Source organism: Thalassophryne amazonica, chromosome 18, assembly GCF_902500255.1.
Source record: "Thalassophryne amazonica chromosome 18, fThaAma1.1, whole genome shotgun sequence".
In the NCBI taxonomy this organism is placed as follows: Eukaryota; Metazoa; Chordata; class Actinopteri; order Batrachoidiformes; family Batrachoididae; genus Thalassophryne; species Thalassophryne amazonica.
The window spans coordinates 31,096,264-31,115,152 of NC_047120.1; the positions used below are offsets into that span (position 1 = coordinate 31,096,264).

General features: G+C 40.7%; 1 protein-coding gene and 1 long non-coding RNA gene across 5 annotated transcripts in view; both read left to right on the forward strand.

Moving 5' to 3' along the window:
* Positions 1 to 804, forward strand: part of ptprea (protein tyrosine phosphatase receptor type Ea) — a 201,916-nt gene extending 201,112 nt beyond the window's left edge. For all 4 annotated transcript variants that reach the window (XM_034193180.1, XM_034193179.1, XM_034193181.1 and 1 more), the window contains 2 exons: positions 44 to 179; positions 305 to 804. In XM_034193180.1, coding sequence (XP_034049071.1) covers positions 44 to 179; positions 305 to 379 — 211 coding nt within the window. In that variant the 3' untranslated portion in view covers positions 380 to 804. The remainder of the gene's footprint in view (positions 1 to 43; positions 180 to 304) is intronic.
* Positions 805 to 5,714: 4,910 nt separating this feature from the next.
* LOC117530291 lies at positions 5,715 to 7,784 on the forward strand. The gene is made up of 2 exons (XR_004566291.1): positions 5,715 to 6,366; positions 6,717 to 7,784. It is a non-coding gene; the product is annotated as an uncharacterized LOC117530291 (long non-coding RNA).
* The last annotated feature ends 11,105 nt before the right edge of the window (positions 7,785 to 18,889 follow it).

Consider the following 18,889-nt stretch of genomic DNA (forward strand, 5'->3'; position numbering starts at 1 on the left):
TATTTTGAGTTATTTGCTGTGTTTTTTGTGTGTGTGTTTGCAGTGCTGGTGCAGGGCGGACAGGTACGTTCATTGCACTGAGTAATATCCTGGAGCGAGTCAAGGCAGAAGGCCTGCTGGACTTGTTCCAAACTGTGAAGAGTTTACGCATGCAGAGGCCTCATATGGTCCAAACTGTGGTATGTGCCATCCCAAGATGTTCTTTTTGTTCAAAGTGGGAAAACGAAGAAAATGTTAAAAATTCTTCTTCTACTTCTACTTCTACTTCTTCTTCTTCTTCTTCTTTTTCTTCTTCTATCTACAGGAACAATACGACTTCTGCTACAGGGTGGTACAAGACTTTGTCGACATTTTCTCAGACTATGCCAATTTCAAGTGAGATTTGCCTTAAAGCCGATTTTTAATGTTGTTTTCTAAAGCTGATTTGTCACTTTTATGTCTTTCCCTTATGAAATGATTTTCTATTTTGCTATGCACTTGTGGCGCCATTAACTAAAACTCCATCCTCGCTGTAATATACTGTATGTCAGTAGGTAAAAATTGTAAATTTAAAAAAGTTTGATTAATATTGTATATTTCATATCATGTATGATGATTATTTTGTCATGAAGTGTTGTTTCAGTCAATCTTTATTGTATAATACTGTATTTTAAATGTTTTTGGACTGACTACATAATATTTTTTAAGAGTAAGTTACTGTAAATGTATTTATGTATTGACTTTCCATTCTTACGTTTGGAGAACATGGCAAGAATGTTTTTTTTATATATATATATATATATATATATAAACCTTCCTTCTGTCTTTTACTGCTAACTTTTACCTGAGATTACAGGTGATATTGAAGATTTTTATTGTCCTCAAACTAGATGCCTGTGAATGAATGCGATGGTTTTTCAGCAGAAATGTCTTCATAAAAAGATTGTTACTTCAGCAACAAATGTTAAAGGGGAACTCTGGGATTTTACAACCTCAGCCTTTTGTACAAACATTTATGGGGTCATCTTTTCACTTGGCACAAAAATATTTAATCACCACAATACTGGTTTAGAGCACAAAACCCTGTCACAGGCTGTGTAATTATTCTAATGTCATGCTGACCTTAGCCTAGCTGTCCTCCTCATCCCAGTATTGATTTATCATGTAATACCATTACAGGCAAACTGGCTAATGATAGAGGGAACTATAACACTCTTACGCACCATTGAATCAGTGTGTAACTTTGCAAAAACAATGTCGGACTCTGTAGTTTTCTCTGGGCCCCTCCCCAATCGGACCGGGAGTGACATGTTTAGCCGCATGTTCTCCTTGAATTGCTGGCTGTCTGAGTGGTGTCCAAAAAATGAGGTGGGCTTCATAGATAATTGGCAAAGCTTCTGGAGAAAACCTGGTCTTGTTAGGAGAGACGGCATCCATCCCACTTTGGATGGAGCAGCTCTCATTTCTAGAAATCTGGCCAATTTTCTTAAATCCTCCAAACCGTGACTATCCAGGGTTGGGACCAGGAAGCAGAGTTGTAGACTTCCACACCTCTCTGCAGCTTCTCTCCCCCTGCCATCCCCTCATTACCCCATCCCCGTAGAGACGGTGCCTGCTCCCAGACCACCAATAACCAGCAAAAATCTATTTAAGCATAAAAATTCAAAAAGAAAAAATAATATAGCACCTTCAACTGCACCACAGACTAAAACAGTTAAATGTGGTCTATTAAACATTAGGTCTCTCTCTTCTAAGTCCCTGTTAGTAAATGATATAATAATTGATCAACATATTGATTTATTCTGCCTTACAGAAACCTGGTTACAGCAGGATGAATATGTTAGTTTAAATGAGTCAACACCCCCGAGTCACACTAACTGCCAGAATGCTCGTAGCACGGGCCGAGGCGGAGGATTAGCAGCAATCTTCCATTCCAGCTTATTAATTAATCAAAAACCCAGACAGAGCTTTAATTCATTTGAAAGCTTGACTCTTAGTCTTGTCCATCCAAATTGGAAGTCCCAAAAACCAGTTTTATTTGTTATTATCTATCGTCCACCTGGTCGTTACTGTGAGTTTCTCTGTGAATTTTCAGACCTTTTGTCTGACTTAGTGCTTAGCTCAGATAAGATAATTATAGTGGGCGATTTTAACATCCACACAGATGCTGAGAATGACAGCCTCAACACTGCATTTAATCTATTATTAGACTCAATTGGCTTTGCTCAAAATGTAAATGAGTCCACCCACCACTTTAATCATATCTTAGATCTTGTTCTGATTTATGGTATGGAAATTGAAGACTTAACAGTATTCCCTGAAAACTCCCTTCTGTCTGATCATTTCTTAATAACATTTACATTTACTCTGATGGACTACCCAGCAGTGGGGAATAAGTTTCATTACACTAGAAGTCTTTCAGAAAGCGCTGTAACTAGGTTTAAGGATATGATTCCTTCTTTATGTTCTCTAATGCCATATACCAACACAGTACAGAGTAGCTACCTAAACTCTGTAAGTGAGATAGAGTATCTCGTCAATAGTTTTACATCCTCATTGAAGACAACTTTGGATGCTGTAGCTCCTCTGAAAAAGAAAGCTTTAAATCAGAAGTGCCTGACTCCGTGGTATAACTCACAAACTCGCAGCTTAAAGTAGATAACCCGTAAGTTGGAGAGGAAATGGCGTCTCACTAATTTAGAAGATCTTCACTTAGCCTGGAAAAAGAGTCTGTTGCTCTATAAAAAAGCCCTCCGTAAAGCTAGGACATCTTGCTACTCATCACTAATTGAAGAAAATAAGAACAACCCCAGGTTTCTTTTCAGCACTGTAGCCAGGCTGACAGAGTCAGAGCTCTATTGAGCCGAGTATTCCATTAACTTTAACTAGTAATGACTTCATGACTTTCTTTGCTAATAAAATTTTAACTATTAGAGAAAAAATTACTCATAACCATCCCAAAGGCGTATCGTTATCTTTGGCTGTTTTCAGTGATGCCGGTATTTGGTTAGACTCTTTCTCTCCGATTGTTCTGTCTGAGTTATTTTCATTAGTTACTTCATCCAAACCATCAACATGTCTATTAGACCCCATTCCTACCAGGCTGCTCAAGGAAGCCCTACCATTATTTAATGCTTCGATCTTAAATATGATCAATCTATCTTTATTAGTTGGCTATGTACCACAGGATTTTAAGGTGGCAGTAATTAAACCATTACTTAAAAAGCCATCACTTGAGCCAGCTATCTTAGCTAATTATAGGCCAATCTCCAACCTTCCTTTTCTCTCAAAAATTCTTGAAAGGGTAGTTGTAAAACAGCTAACTGATCATCTGCAGAGGAATGGTCTATTTGAAGAGTTTCAGTCAGGTTTTAGAATTCATCATAGTACAGAAACAGCATTAGTGAAGGTTACAAATGATCTTCTTATGGCCTCAGACAGTGGACTCATTTCTGTGCTTGTTCTGTTAGACCTCAGTGCTGCTTTTGATACTGTTGACCATAAAATTTTATTACAGAGATTAGAGCATGCCATAGGTATTAAAGGCACTGCGCTGCGGTGGTTTGAATCATATTTATCTAATAGATTACAATTTGTTCATGTAAATGGGGAATCTTCTTCACAGACTAAGGTTAATTATGGAGTTCCACAAGGTTCTGTGTAAGGACCAATTTTATTCACTTTATACATGCTTCCCTTAGGCAGTATTATTAGACGGCATTGCTTAAATTTTCATTGTTACGCAGATGAGGACACACACCAATTAGCTAAACTGCAGGATTGTCTTACAGACATAAAGACATGGATGACCTCTAATTTCCTGCTTTTAAACTCAAATAAAACTGACGTTATTGTACTTGGCCCCACAAATCTTAGAAACATGGTGTCTAACCAGATCCTTACTCTGGATGGCATTACCCTGACCTCTAGTAATACTGTGAGAAATCTTGGAGTCATTTTTGATCAGGATATGTCATTCAATGCGCATATTAAACAAATATGTAGGACTGCTTTTTTGCATTTGCGCAATATCTGTTATATGTCGACGCAGATTGAGGAGCGAACCTGCGTCAGACAGGACCCAGCACTAAAAATAACCAGAAAGCGGTTCCATCAACAAAAAACAATTTATTTTTCACCTGTGCCTAAATAAATTATACAAAAAACCCCAACCCAATGTCCTTCAAGAGGCGTGACTGCTGGCACGCTCTCCAGTGTTCATGGAGAGAGAAGTCCAGTGCTCCTGGACTCACTACCATCAAACAGACACCCCGCAGGTGGACACGACAAACTGACCCTCTGTTGAAGCACAGAAGATGTGAGGTACGTTAGCAGTTATAGCAATTTCTTTCACAAAACACATGCTATCAGCAACACATCAAGGTCTGTACTTTTTATCTTTATGCACATGAGCAGCTTCTCACAATAAGTGGAGGATCACTTATCCTGCACGCCACAGCAGTGAGAAGCAAGCCACACCATTCTCATCACAATTTCACGTATACTATGTAGCAAAACATCAAGTTACTATCTACAATTAGTCCAACAGTTAATTACCTTTACTGTGTGCTGACAGCATGTGTCCTCACCCTTCCTTGCTTCACAGGCTTAATGTGTCAAACCCAGGTGCGGTCCTCAGCGTCTCACAAACGAACATCACAAGGTCGAGTTCCCGGCAGTTCTGCTTGATTCACACATGCCTTAAAAGCAGAACGCCATCCAATTATCCGCTACAGCTGAAAGTCTTTAGGGCTGCACGTGAGCACCAGTCCCAGGTGCCTCACATGATATTGACGAGGGTGAGGATTCTTCAGCCAGCACCTTTTTTCCACAGACAAATCAGCTTCCATGGCACCTGAGGAGCAAAGAAAAGAAAACAACACCAAAACCTCCAGCCACACCCCCCAACACACAACAATATCTCTTAAATTAGAAAGGTCTTGTCTTAGAGTGATGCTGAAAAACTAATTCATGCATTTATTTCCTCTAGGCTGGACTATTGTAATTCATTATTATCAGGTTGTCCTAAAAGTTCCCTGAAAAGCCTTCAGTTAATTCAAAATGCTGCAGCTAGAGTACTGACAGGGACTAGAAGGAGAGAGCATATCTCACCCATATTGACCTCTCTTCATTGGCTTCCTGTTAATTCTAGAATAGAATTTAAAATTCTTCTTCTTACTTATAAGGTTTTGAATAATCAGGTCCCATCTTATCTTAGGGACCTCATAGTACCATATCACCCCAATAGAGCGCTTCGCTCTCAGACTGCAGGCTTACTTGTAGTTCCTAGGGTTTGTAAGAGTAGAATGGCAGGCAGAGCCTTCAGCTTTCATTCTCCTCTCCTCTGGAACCAGCTCCCAATTCAGATCAGGGAGACAGACACCCTCTCTACTTTTAAGATTAGGCTTAAAACTTTCCTTTTTGCTAAAGCTTATAGTTAGGGCTGGATCAGGTGACCCTGAACCATCCCTTAGTTATGCTGCTATAGACTTAGACTGCTGGGGGTTTTCTTTCTCTTTTTGCTCTGTATGCACCACTCTGCATTTAATCATTAGTGATTGATCTCTGCTCCCCTCCACAGCATGTCTTTTTCCTGGTTCTCTCCCTCAGCCCCAACCAGTCCCAGCAGAAGACTGCCCCTCCCTGAGCCTGGTTCTGCTGGAGGTTTCTTCCTGTTAAAAGGGAGTTTTTCCTTCCCACTGTCGCCAAGTGCTTGCTCACAGGGGGTCGTTTTGACCGTTGGGGTTTTTACGTAATTATTGTATGGCCTTGCCTTACAATATAAAGCGCCTTGGGGCAACTGTTTGTTGTGATTTGGCGCTATATAAATAAAATTGATTGATTGATTGATTGATTACTAAATAGATTATTGTCACCATTGTACAGGCAAAAATATTAAAAGTGTCTAGTAGCACAGAGAGCATACTTAACAACATAAACATAGACAGGTTTACCTCACTAAATGTAAATGGAAACTTTTTTAAACAACTGATTTTCAGTTAACTGCTTACCTTAGCCTAGCCTTCTTCCCCCAGTGATTTTACAGTTAGCCACATTCCTTAGTGAGCCATCCTCACCTATGGTGCTATTCTCTAAGTGATTACATGCTGTATGCTAATGCGGTGCTCAGCTAACTGCACAATTGATTCAGATTTCTATTTAGTGAGGTAAGCATGTACATATTTCCCTCCACTGGGACATTATGTGTGCTCCAGGACACTTTCGGGACATTTTCAGTAGTGTGAAGAAACCATTTACTAAGAGTACTTTCAGCATGTGCTATGCATGCCATTACATAAATTAGCTGGTTAGCTCTTGAATATATTTGGGTTCTAAATCTGTACTGCGCCAGTTAATGTTGTTTTTGTTCCAAGTGAAAAGAAGATAGTCCATGGGCCAGTCATGTTTTTGGTACCACTTAAGGTGACCAAACAACACTTAGAATCTTGCCTCGGTGTACCATGGCCTACGCAAAACTGTATGATAACCATCCCAGGGTGGTAGCTGTAGCCAGGTAGGAGTCAATGAAGAATTACACAGAGGTCAAAATTGAAAAATGCTCCAGTCACATTGTGTAATTCTTCATTGACCCCTACCTGGTTACAGCTACCACCCTGGGATGGCTATCATACATTTTTGTGTAGGCCATGGGACACTGAGGCTGGATTCTAAGTGTCGTTTGGTCACCTTAAGTGGTACAGATTAGGTCAAAATTGATGACTGGCTCATGGAGTAAGACCCCCAAAATGTCTAAAAATAGTGACTAGGTGGTAAAATCCCAGTGTTCTCCTTTACGTTATGCAGCGGAGGCTGGGGCCACAACAGGAGGGTTGGTTTCCCCGACAGAATCAGGTATACGTTCACAGTTCTACATACTACAGAGTGGTGAAAACTCATTTAACTGGTTCTGTACCTTAAAGTGGTAAAGACATTGAGCACATTTGTACCTGTACTCACCTGAATTTTGTCTGTAGATGGCAAGCAACATTTTTGATAAAGTGACTGCGCATTAAAAAGCACATATAACTAAGCCCTTTGCCAATAATCTGCAGTACTCAACAATATGACCATAATGTTTTTCCCCTTATTGTTACAGGAGTATTTTTTCATAAATCAGTGCCATGTATAGTTTTGTAAAATGTAGGAATTTTATAGGAGTTGAGTTGAAGGTCAAAGATCAGATGTTGACCTGAGAGGACAGTATGGTGATTTTGATGTCCTAAACTATATAAATATCCTTTTTCAAAAACAGCATAATGAAAAAGAAGTTAAAATAATCACCCGCCTTTCCTGGATGCCACTAGCTACAGTTCATTCTGTTGCACGATTAAAAATCAGTACCAGTGGCCACAAAAACATTAATAGCGATGGCAGTCTGACATTTGACCTTTACCCATAGGTTGTCCTCTGGCTGACCTTGCCAGGGCAATTCTGGGATCCACCTAAGTGTGTTTCACCCAAATTGGGTTGAAAGTCAAATATTGTAGAGATTGTGATGAATGAAAGAGCCACAACTTTCCCATTTTGACAACACAATGGCGTGTCACTTTTTCCTCTTTATTTCTCCATTTCTCCTCACACAATTAACAGACCTTTTATACAGCTCAGCCCTGCCCATTAATGACACAGGGGTCCTGACAGGAGAGCATCAATAGGGCCAAGACCTTTGTATACACGTCACACAAATCAGCATTTTGTCACATGCGTAACAGGAATAGAGACCTTTGAATACATAACAGGAATAAACATTGCCCAGACAGCTTTATATGCATAGAATGTTTCTCACCCACACAGGGGCCAAAACAGGAAACAGCTTTATATGCCTAGAATACACATTGGCGAGACAGGAAAACTCAGTATGCATGCCTTGGTATGGTGAATTATGTCCACAACGTCCATTACATGTTGAATGTCTGCTACAATGTCTTGACTTTGACTTTTGCCTTGAAAAGTTCAGAGCCAACCTTCATTAACATACCAAGTTTGGTAGAAAACATCAAAATGGCCTGGTAGGTGTTGGCCAACAACTCAGACAAAAGACAGACATGACTGTGACCACAATTTTTGCCTTGGTAAATTCTGCTGAACCCACTTACATACTTGTGTCATGTTTGGTGGATGTCAGAATGAAAATAATAATTTTAACAGTGGACTGTGTGTTGTGTGGGCCGCCAGAAGAGGAGGTACTGCTGGCCCACCACCAGAGGGCGCCCTGCCTGAAGTGCGGGCTTCAGGCACGAGAGGGCGCTGCCGCCACGGACACAGCCGGGAGTGACAGCCGTCACTCATTATTTCCTGACAGCTGTCACTCATTCTTCATCATCTCACTCCATAAAACCCAGACGTCATCTCCACCTCATCGCCGAGATATCGTACTTCTATGGAGGTAACTTTCTCTGCCTGTATTGATTGATTCCAAGAGCTATTGTGTTGCAGCTGTCTAACCAGAGGGCCGGCGTGGGTCGCGACTGTTTCGTCCTACTTCCCGTCAGATAAGTGGTTACACAGACGCTGCACGAGTGTGTATTAGAGGTGTAGGTGGCATTCCCACCGTTGTTGTTACGGGGTGTACACACACCCACACTTGACTGTCTTTGCTCTTCGCCAGCAGTACCAGATCCAACAGTCGGGGACGGTGATCACCTGGGAATTCGGGACTTGGCGGCTCCAGTATTCACCAGGTTCGGTGGCGGCGGAAATCGTGTGGTTCCGGCTCTTCTCAGGACAGACGTCTTCTATCCTCGAGCCTGCCCACACGTCACCTTTGTGGATTGACTGTAATCATATTCTGAGATTGTCTGTATATTCGTTGTGCACCTTCACAACATTAAATTGTTACTTTTTGGCTCATCTATTGACCGTTCATTTGCGCCCCCTGTTGTGGGTCCGTGTCACTACACTTTCACAACACTGTGGTGATCTTGACTTTTGCCAAAAAAGAGCCTTTAAGGGCAGTTTTGGGATGAGTTGTCATTTGCATATCAAGATTGTTGGAAATTAGGCAGAGGACCTGGGAGGAATTAGGGGAACAAACAGACAGATAAGATATTCCTTTATTTGTCCAACATAGGAGAATTTGCAACCCAGATTTTGACCTTTGATTCCAATGACTGACCTTTTTCTAAAACAAATCCCTGAAAGACAGTTTTGGGGTAAGCCAACATGCATATTGAGGATTGATGGAAATTGGCAGAAGCACTTTGGATGAGCAGTGGAAGAAACAAACAGAAATAAAATATGTTTTGATATTAGGGAGTTGAAGAGAAGGAGAAAAATATTTTTCCTAAAAAGAGTTTAGATGTTTGGAGGAACACCTTCCACTTTAAACAGAAGGTAAAATATAGATATTAGAGGGGGAAAAATGCCTGCACAATCATATTGTTTTGAGTGGTGGGTTATATTTGTCAAATGTCAGGAAGCAGATTTGATTCTTGGACCAGAATGTACTAAGGCCAACTGTGATTGTTTTTGTTGCTCCCATTTTTGCTCGGGTTCACCACAGTGTTTCTTGTGTACATCTGCATGGTGATTTGGTATAAGGTTTACACCAGATGCCCGTCCTGAAGCAACAACACATGAACATGGAATTTGAGGCATGAATGGTTTTAAACCGGGGACCATTTTTTGGGGGATGCAACAGCTCAATGGTGTCCAGGAAAGGCAGATTAAAAGTGTTTTTTTTTTTATACAACTCCACTTCAGTTTCTAGCTTTTGAAAAATGTCTACCAGTGAAGTGTTAAATAATCTACCACCAAACATCTAAATGACTGTCATAGTCAGGACAGGACAAGTCCATAATACGTAAACTGCACATCACTTCCCTCAAATTCTAGTTTTCAGCCCTACTGCATCGGTGCAATGTGTTGTGAAGAGGGGGAAAATGTACACGTCACATCGGTCTATTTATTTTGGAAACTTTGTGCTGCTGCTTCTTGCTATAAGAAGTGAAATGAGTTTAATCCGCACATTATTCATCCATCCATTTTCTATACTCGCTTACTGCAATTAAGGGTCATGGGGCGGCTGGAGCCTATATCCTAGAAGTCATAGGGCGAGAGGCAGGGTACACCCTGGACAGGACACCAGTCTACCACAGGACCACACATAGACAAACACATTCACACACACGTACACCTACGGTCGATTTAAAGTTTCCAATTTACCTAACATTCAATGTTTTCGATGTGGGAGGAAGCCAGAGCACCCAGACGGAACTCACGCAAACACAGGGAGAGCATGGAAACTCTACAGATAGGCCCTAGATGGGAAGTGATCCCACAACCTTCTTGCTGTGAGGCAACAGTGCTAACAACTAAGACATCATGCTGCCCTCCACACATTATTTATAAAGTAAATACCGCATTAGCAAACAGAAGCTAACAGGCTAATTAATGTTACTGCACAAAGCACAAAGACGTTGAGAGCAGTGGTGGGCACAGTTCCAATAATCCAATAACTGATAATTATCGAAGATAACGTTTTCATTATCAGAGTAGAGAACCTTGAATCTTCGACTGGACTGGGTTGCTTGACGTGAGGACGTTTCGCTTCAAATCACAGAAGCTTCCTCAGCTAAAATTCTTGCTCTGGTAGTCTGACTTCTGTCTTGACTCTTGTAGAGAAGAATAAACCATTTTTTTCATTATCAGATTATGTTTTCAGATAACTTTAAAAACTATTATTGGACTAATTATCTTCCGATAAATTTTCGTCCGATAATTTTTAGACCGTTAACGTGGTAAACAAAGCTGAACGGCTACAAACATTTTAAAAATTTAAAATCAGTTGAGCACCTACCTGTTAAATGTTGAATCACGTGTGCTTGCATGAGCCAACCTTGACCCTTCGTGCGCATGCGTGAATTTTTTCACGCCTGTCGATTGCGTCATTTGCTTGTAAGCAGCCTTTGTGTGAGGATAGGTGGAGTCTCTCGTCGTTTTTTTCTTTGGAAGGAAATGGCGGAACGACTGGAGCAGCGCGACTGCATCAAATTTTGCCACAAACTGGGCGACAGCCAGGTGGAAACCATTCGGATTATTCAGCCGGCTTTTGGTGACGATCCTCTGGGCATCACACAGATTAAGGAGCGGTACATCCGGTTTAAAGATGGCCGCACAACGGTGGAGGGCACGCCGCGCTCCGAGCGGCCATCAACATGCTGAAATGACTAGATCATTTCCAAAGTGAACGCTGTGGTGATGCGGGACCATCGTGTGACTATCCGAGAAATTGCGGTGGTGGAGGTGGACATCAGCACTTTTTCGGCACATTCCACTGTGACAGAAGATTTTGCCATGAAAAGACTTGTAGCGAAATTCATGCCGATGGCTTGGGCACGAAGCTGATGGCGGAGCAAACGCGCCTTCGTGTTGAAGTCTTACAGGACATGTGACATGCCCACCTCTTCCACCATTCGGAAGATTCAGACGGCTTTCGGTGGCTTTTCAGTCGTGTGACTATCCAAGAAATTGTATATATATAATTGTGTGTGTGTGTGTGTGTGTGTGTGTGTGTGTATGTATATATACACACACTCAACAAAAATATAAACGCAACACTTTTGGTTTTGCTCCCAAAAACATACAACGATGATGACTAAGTCCAGGAAATCATTAAAAGTCTGGGCCCATCTCCACGAAGCACCCTAAGGCTAAAAATAGCTCCTAATGACATTATTCTCAACAAAATCTTAGAATTACACTCAACAAAAATATAAACACAACGCTTTTGGTTTTGCTCCCATTTTGTATGAGATGGACTCAAAGATCTAAAACTTTTTCCACATACACAATATCACCATTTCCCTCAAATATTGTTCACAAACCAGTCTAAATCTGTGATAGTGAGCACTTCTCCTTTGCTGAGATAATCCATCCAACCTCACAGGTGTGCCATATCAAGATGCTGATTAGACACCATGATTAGTGCACAGGTGTGCCTTAGACTGCCCACAATAAAAGGCCACTCTGAAAGGTGCAGTTTTGTTTTATTGGGGGGGGATACCAGTCGGTATCTGGTGTGACCACCATTTGCCTCATGCAGTGCAACACATCTCTGCATAGAGTTGATCAGGTTGTCAATTGTGGCCTGTGGAATGTTGGTCCACTCCTCTTCAATAGCTGTGCAAAGTTGGTGGATATTGGCAGGAACTGGTACACGCTGTCGTATACGCCGGTCCAGAGCATCCCAAACATGCTCAATGGGTGACATGTCCGGTGAGTATGCTGGCCATGCAAGAACTGGGACATTTTCAGCTTCCAAGAATTGTGTACAGATCCTTGCAACATGGGGCTGTGCATTATCCTGCTGCAACATGAGGGGATGTTCTTGGATGTATGGCACAACAATAGGCCTCAGGATCTCGTCACTGTATCTCTGTGCATTCAAAATGCCATCAGTAAAATGCACCTGTGTTCTTCGTCCATAACAGACGCCTGCCCATACCATAACCCCACCGCCACCATGGGCCACTCGATCCACAACATTGACATCAGAAAACCGCTCACCCACACGACGCCACACACGCTGTCTGCCATCTGCCCTGAACAGTGTGAACTGGGATTCAGCCGTGAAGAGAACACCTCTCCAATGTGCCAAACGCCAGCGAATGTGAGCATTTGCCCACTCAAGTCGGTTACAACGACGAACTGGAGTCAGGTCGAGACCCTGATGAGGACGACGAGCATGCAGATGAGCTTCCCTGAGATGGTTTCTGACAATTTGTGCAGAAATTCTTTGGTTATGCAAATCGATTGTTTCAGCAGCTGTCCAAGTGGCTGGTCTCAGACAATCTTGGAGGTGAACATGCTGGATGTGGAGGTCCTGGGCTGGTGTGGTTACACATGGTCTGCGGTTGTGAGGCTGGTTGGATGTACTGCCAAATTCTCTGAAAGGCCTTTGGAGACGGCTTATGGTAGAGAAATGAACATTCAATACACGAGCAACAACTCTGGTTGACATTCCTGCTGTCAGCATGCCAATTGCACGCTCCCTCAAATCGTGCGACATCTGTGGCATTGTGCTGTGTGATAAAACTGCACCTTTCAGAGTGGCCTTTTATTGTGGGCAGTCTAAGGCACACCTGTGCACTAATCATGGTGTCTAATCAGCATCTTGATATGGCACACCTGTGAGGTTGGATGGATTATCTCAGCAAAGGAGAAGTGCTCACTATCACAGATTTAGACTGGTTTGTGAACAATATTTGAGGGAAATGGTGATATTGTGTATGTGGAAAAAGTTTTAGATCTTTGAGTTCATCTCATACAAAATGGGTGCAAAACCAAAAGTGTTGCGTTTATATTTTTGTTGAGTGTATATATATATATATATATATATATATATATATATATATATATATATATATACCTATACACATACAGTAGTGTTCAGAATAATCCAGATTTTGAGTATATTTCTTATTGTTACATGGGAAACAAGGTACCAGTAGATTCTCACAAATCCAACAAGACCAAGCATTCATAATATGCACACTCTTAAGGCTATGAAATTGGGCTATTAGTAAAAAAAGTAGAAAAGGGGGTGTTCACAATAATAGTCGCATCTGCTGTTGACGCTACAAACTCAAAACTATTATGTTCAAACTGCTTTTTTAGCAATCCTGTGAATCACTAAACTAGTATTTAGTTGTATAACCACAGTTTATCATGATTTCTTCACATCTGCAAGGCATTCATTTTGTTGGTTTGGAACCAAGATTTTCCTTGTTTACTAGTGTGCTTGGGGTCATTGTCTTGTTGAAACACCCACTTCAAGGGCATGTCCTCTTCAGCATAAGGCAACATGACCTCTTCAATTATTCTGACATATCCAAACTGATCCATGATACCTGGTATGCGATATATAGGCCCAACACCATAGTAGGAGAAACATGCCCATATCATGATGCTTGCACCACCATGCTTCACTGTCTTCACTGTGAACTGTGGCTTGAATTCAGAGTTTGGGGGTCGTCTCACAAACTGTCTGCAGCCCTTGGACCCAAAAAGAACAATTTTACTCTCATCAGTCCACAAAATATTCCTCCATTTCTCTTTTGGCCAGTTGATGTGTTCTTTGGCAAATTGTAACCTCTTCTGCGCGTCTTTTATTTAACAGCGGGAATTTGCGGGGGATTCTACACAGGCGTCTTTTAACTGTCACAGCACTTGCAGGTAACTCCAGACTGTCTTTGATCATCCTGGAGCTGATCAATGGGTGAGCCTTTGCCATTCTGGTTATTCTTCTAAACATTTTGATGGTTGTTTTCCGTTTTCTTCCACGTGTCTCTGTTTTATTTGTTTTTTTTTTGTCCATTTTAAAGCATTGGAGATCATTGTAGATGAACAGCCTATAATTTTTTGCACCTGCGTATAAGTTTTCCCTCTCCAATCAACTTTTTAATCAAACTACGCTGTTCTTCTGAACAATGTCTTGAATGTCCCATTTTCCTCAGGCTTTCAAAGAGAAAAGCATGTTCAACAGGTGCTGGCTTCATCCTTAAATAGGGGACACCTGATTCACATCTGTTTGTTCCACAAAATTGACGAACTCACTGACTGAATGCCACACTACTATTATTATGAACACCCTCTTTTCTACTTTTTTTTAACTAATAGCCCAATTTCATAGCCTTAGGAGTGTGCATATCATGAATGCTTGGTCTTGTTGGATTTGTGAGAATCTACTGGTACCTTGTTTCCCATGTAACAACTATTATTCTGAACACTACTGTACACATACATACCTAGTTCAAGAGCATGGTCTTTCAGTTTGAGATCATGCTTGAATAATTTTCAAAGGCCCAGCACACCCTCCTCAGTCAAATCTTGATTTACAGGGACTGACATCCAGCTTAATGATGCATTACTGTGACATTCTGCTCTGGAGTGTGGATCAAACAGTACCTCATTCTGATCAGTGTGTAGAGAAGCACCTTGTCATGCTTGTAGATTGTGACATGTTATGGGCCTAGATGCTAATACAGTATTTTTAAATACAAGTCATGGGACCAGCCAAACAAGCAAAAAATGAATAAATTGCAGTTTATCATCCAGAAAAAGAAAATATTTTGAAACTATGAATGTGCAATCAGGCTGAAAAATATATTTTGGGGGTGCAGTTTTGGCCTTTGCAGAAGTTCAATAGGGCTATTGTTGCTCTTTTTTGTTTGTTCTTTTCCCTTGTTTAATGCTGTATGTTGAGATATTGCAACCTGTTTTCTCATGGTAGCGCGATGAATCAAACAAGCAAACGTTCCATCGCTGTCATACACAATATCCATACATCGCCAACTGTTCCAAAATGCTGATGTTATGGGTACCGGACATGAAAGTACTATAGTAGACACATATGAAAACAGATCAGCAAATACTTTTTTAATTGACATTGGTCAACAAGCTGCTTTATCTTTATTGACCATAATTGAAAAATCAGTGTCCTTTCATAATAAGTGTTATAGGTCATAAAAATATAGAAAATCATTTTGAAAAAAAAAAAAACATTCAAATGCCATTTCCCACTTACATTTTTGTCAGCTACTACAAATTCATAAACATATTTTATCTTCAAGTCCATTTGTAATAGCATTTATAAATATAATGTAAAATTCAAGTAAACTCTTATTTCATTTTTATCAAATTATTTTCTGCTCAGGTATGAGGCTAACCGGCATGTGCTATCTAACACATTAGGAAAGATTTTAATTTCAGCAGTTTATAAAAATGATCAAATATTATTACACAAATCTGACTGTATCTAGCACAGCAGTAACTATAAATATTTGTCTTACATTGTTAAGCAAATTATCACTTGTAGAATGGAGCCATTAAAACATCATGACATTTGCATCAGCAGTTACTACTCTGAACATTAGGGGGCGTGTGTGAGTTACAACAGCCCACTAACTGAAAAATGACTGTTACCTGTATGAGTATACGTTATTTTTGTAAAACCAGAAAAACTAACAGTAATGTAGCATTATAACATAAAATACATTTTGCAATAACAAATAAATGACAAGATATGCAGGTGTGATATCTCTTCTTCAAATCCTCTGCCTCTGAGAAGTCAGTCTCCCACACCCCCTGTTGGTTGGAAGTACGTAAGTACTGCTGTCATAAATACTCGGGTTGTCAGGATTTACATCGGAAATGTTCAGTTTTCTGTTGTAAATAAAAGAGAAACTAAAGCAGACTTCAGTTTTGGTTATTGTTTGTAACTGAACGATTTTGAAGGCTGCAGTAGGTCCTCAGACCCCGATCACCTGGGATTTCCCATCCATTGGACCAGTCAACGGATCGGCCGTGGTCTGTGCGTTTGTCAACATGCAATGACATTCCCACGTTAAACAAACCCACGTACAGGTGTCTCTAGCTCAATCCTTGATGTAGATTTTCACCACGTCCACCATGCCATCGAGAAATGGATCAAAGATGATCTTAAATGCCACTGAGCGATTGCCATGACAATTGAGTATTTCACATCACCCACTTACAAATGTATGAATTACTTCTCAATATTGATATTTGTCATCCTCCATATCTACCCAGAAGAAGGTGTGTTAGATCGTGCAATATTTCACTCATTTGGTTCAGCTGACAAAGATCTATCCTCATTTCGGCAACCACTTCTGTGCCTTATGAGGGAATATTTTCCAAGACGGGAGAGATTTTGATGAACAGTTGAAATCATCTCAGTCCTTTGCCCTGAGCACAGTCATAGATTCTTTCACTTAATAAAAACACTAATGATTACAAGGGTGATTCTTTAACTATGGGCACTATTGGCCTTGTAAATGTAATTTCCACCACACCATTGCCTTACAATATAAAGCGCCTTGGGGCAACTGTTTGTTGTGATTTGGCGCTATATACATGTGCTCTGATGTCACTGTTTATCTCCATAGAAACTACCCAAACAATCTTTCATACAAACTGTTTAAAGGGACATTACAGTGTTGTGGTGGAAATTACGGCAATAGTGTGGGACAACTACATTTTGTTTAAAAAAATCACAACAGTTGTATGACATTGAATACCCCAATTATGTTTTGATTATTTTACTGATATTTATTCAGAGATATTTTAAAACATTAGAAAAAACGTTTACCATTCATTTTTATCATTGAAGATCAAAAGTCTGGGTGTGGGACAAGCACAAAACGGCAATATTTGCATATAATGATGCTGAAAAAAGGTGAAAAAGTCATCATAGACTACTAGAACAAATTTCTTAACACACTATCATTGTAAAGATAACTATAAAAGTGTGAAATTTCCCTTTTTCTGTTTTTCATACAATATGATCAAAGGACATAATAAGTGCCCGTAGTCTAAGAATCACCCTTAAATAATATCAAGCATATTTCTTCTTGCTTCTAGCTTAAAGGCCTAAGCTTAAAGGCTATAGGCATCATCTTGAAGAGATGGAGGAGCAAGAGCTTCAGTTGTAAAATTAACGTTAATAGTTTGCCAAATGACTCTCAGACCATGAGAAACAAAATTCTCTGGTCTGATGAGACAATGATTGAACTCTTTGGCATGAATGCCAGGCGTTATGTTTGGAGGAAACCAGGCACCACCCCTACAGTGAAGCATGATGGTGGCAGCATCAAGTAGTGGTGATGTTTTTCAGCAGCAGGAACTGGGAGACTAGTTAGGATTGAGGGAAAGATGAATGCAACAATGTAAAACAATGAAAACCTGTTCCAGAGTGCTCTTGACCTCAGACTGGGGTGACAGTTCATCTTTCAGCAGGACAATGACCCTAAGCACACAGCCAAGATATCAAAGGAGTGGCTTCAGGACAACTCTGTGAATGTCTTTGTGTGGACCAGCCAGAGCCCAGACTTGAATCTGATTGAACATCTCTGGACAGATCTGAAAATGGCTGTGCACCGACGCTCCCCATCCAACCTGATAGCGCTTGAGAGGTGTTGCAAAGAGGAATGGACAAAACTGCCCAAAGATAGGTGTGCCAAGCTTGTAGCATCATATTCAAGAACACTTGCCAACAGTGCATCAACACCGTATTGAGCAAAGGGTGTGAATACTTAAGTACATGTGATTTCTTAGTTTTTTTTTAATAAATAAATAAAAAAAAATTTCATGTCATTATGGGGTGCTGTGAGTAGGTGTTATGTGCATTAAAAGGATTACATTTGGTCAGTCAACTGAGTGATTGATTTTTATTCGAACAATATGGAGTGAAAGTGGAAAAGTGACAAATCACAGCCTTTTGCGGTTCAGTTGTTTAGCAGATGTGCGTCAGGCTCCAGAGGGTGCGCCACACAGAGGGCGCTGAGCTAAAGTGGTTTGGTTCATCAAACCCAGGGATATGTGTGAAACAACATTATATTACAGTGCAGGCAACAAGCAGCATTTTGTTAATAATTACCCGCCTTGAGTTACAGCCTACCTCGTTTTAGGTCCTGTGTCTGAGCACGGGTTGAAAAAAAAAATAAACGGCCAGTCTGGGCACATCCAGACTGCTCTGTCCAGTATTTGCAACGGGATTTATGGGAAATACATTCCGATAAGATTCTGCCCCTTACCAAAAACCAAACCATTGCATTCCTCATTTTGAGTTTATTCAAGGCCATGTTAGAAACCAGGCCTGGGACCCTCAGAGACAGTGTCCATCTTGTGAAAGGCCCCTAAAATGAGTCATACAACCCTTTTTATACCCTGTGGGCATCACAGTAGGTGTGATTTAGTCTCACATTTATAATGTTACTGGCTCTCACCAACAGGGGAAGATCTCCCTGTTTCTGAAACTTGCACGTGATGGAAGTGAAACTTAACGCTCAGAAATTTCCAGACAAATAACACAGACAAACACTTGATAACTAACATAGAATAAGGAATTAGCAGAGATATTATCTAACACACTGTACAAGTGTCCGCAGGC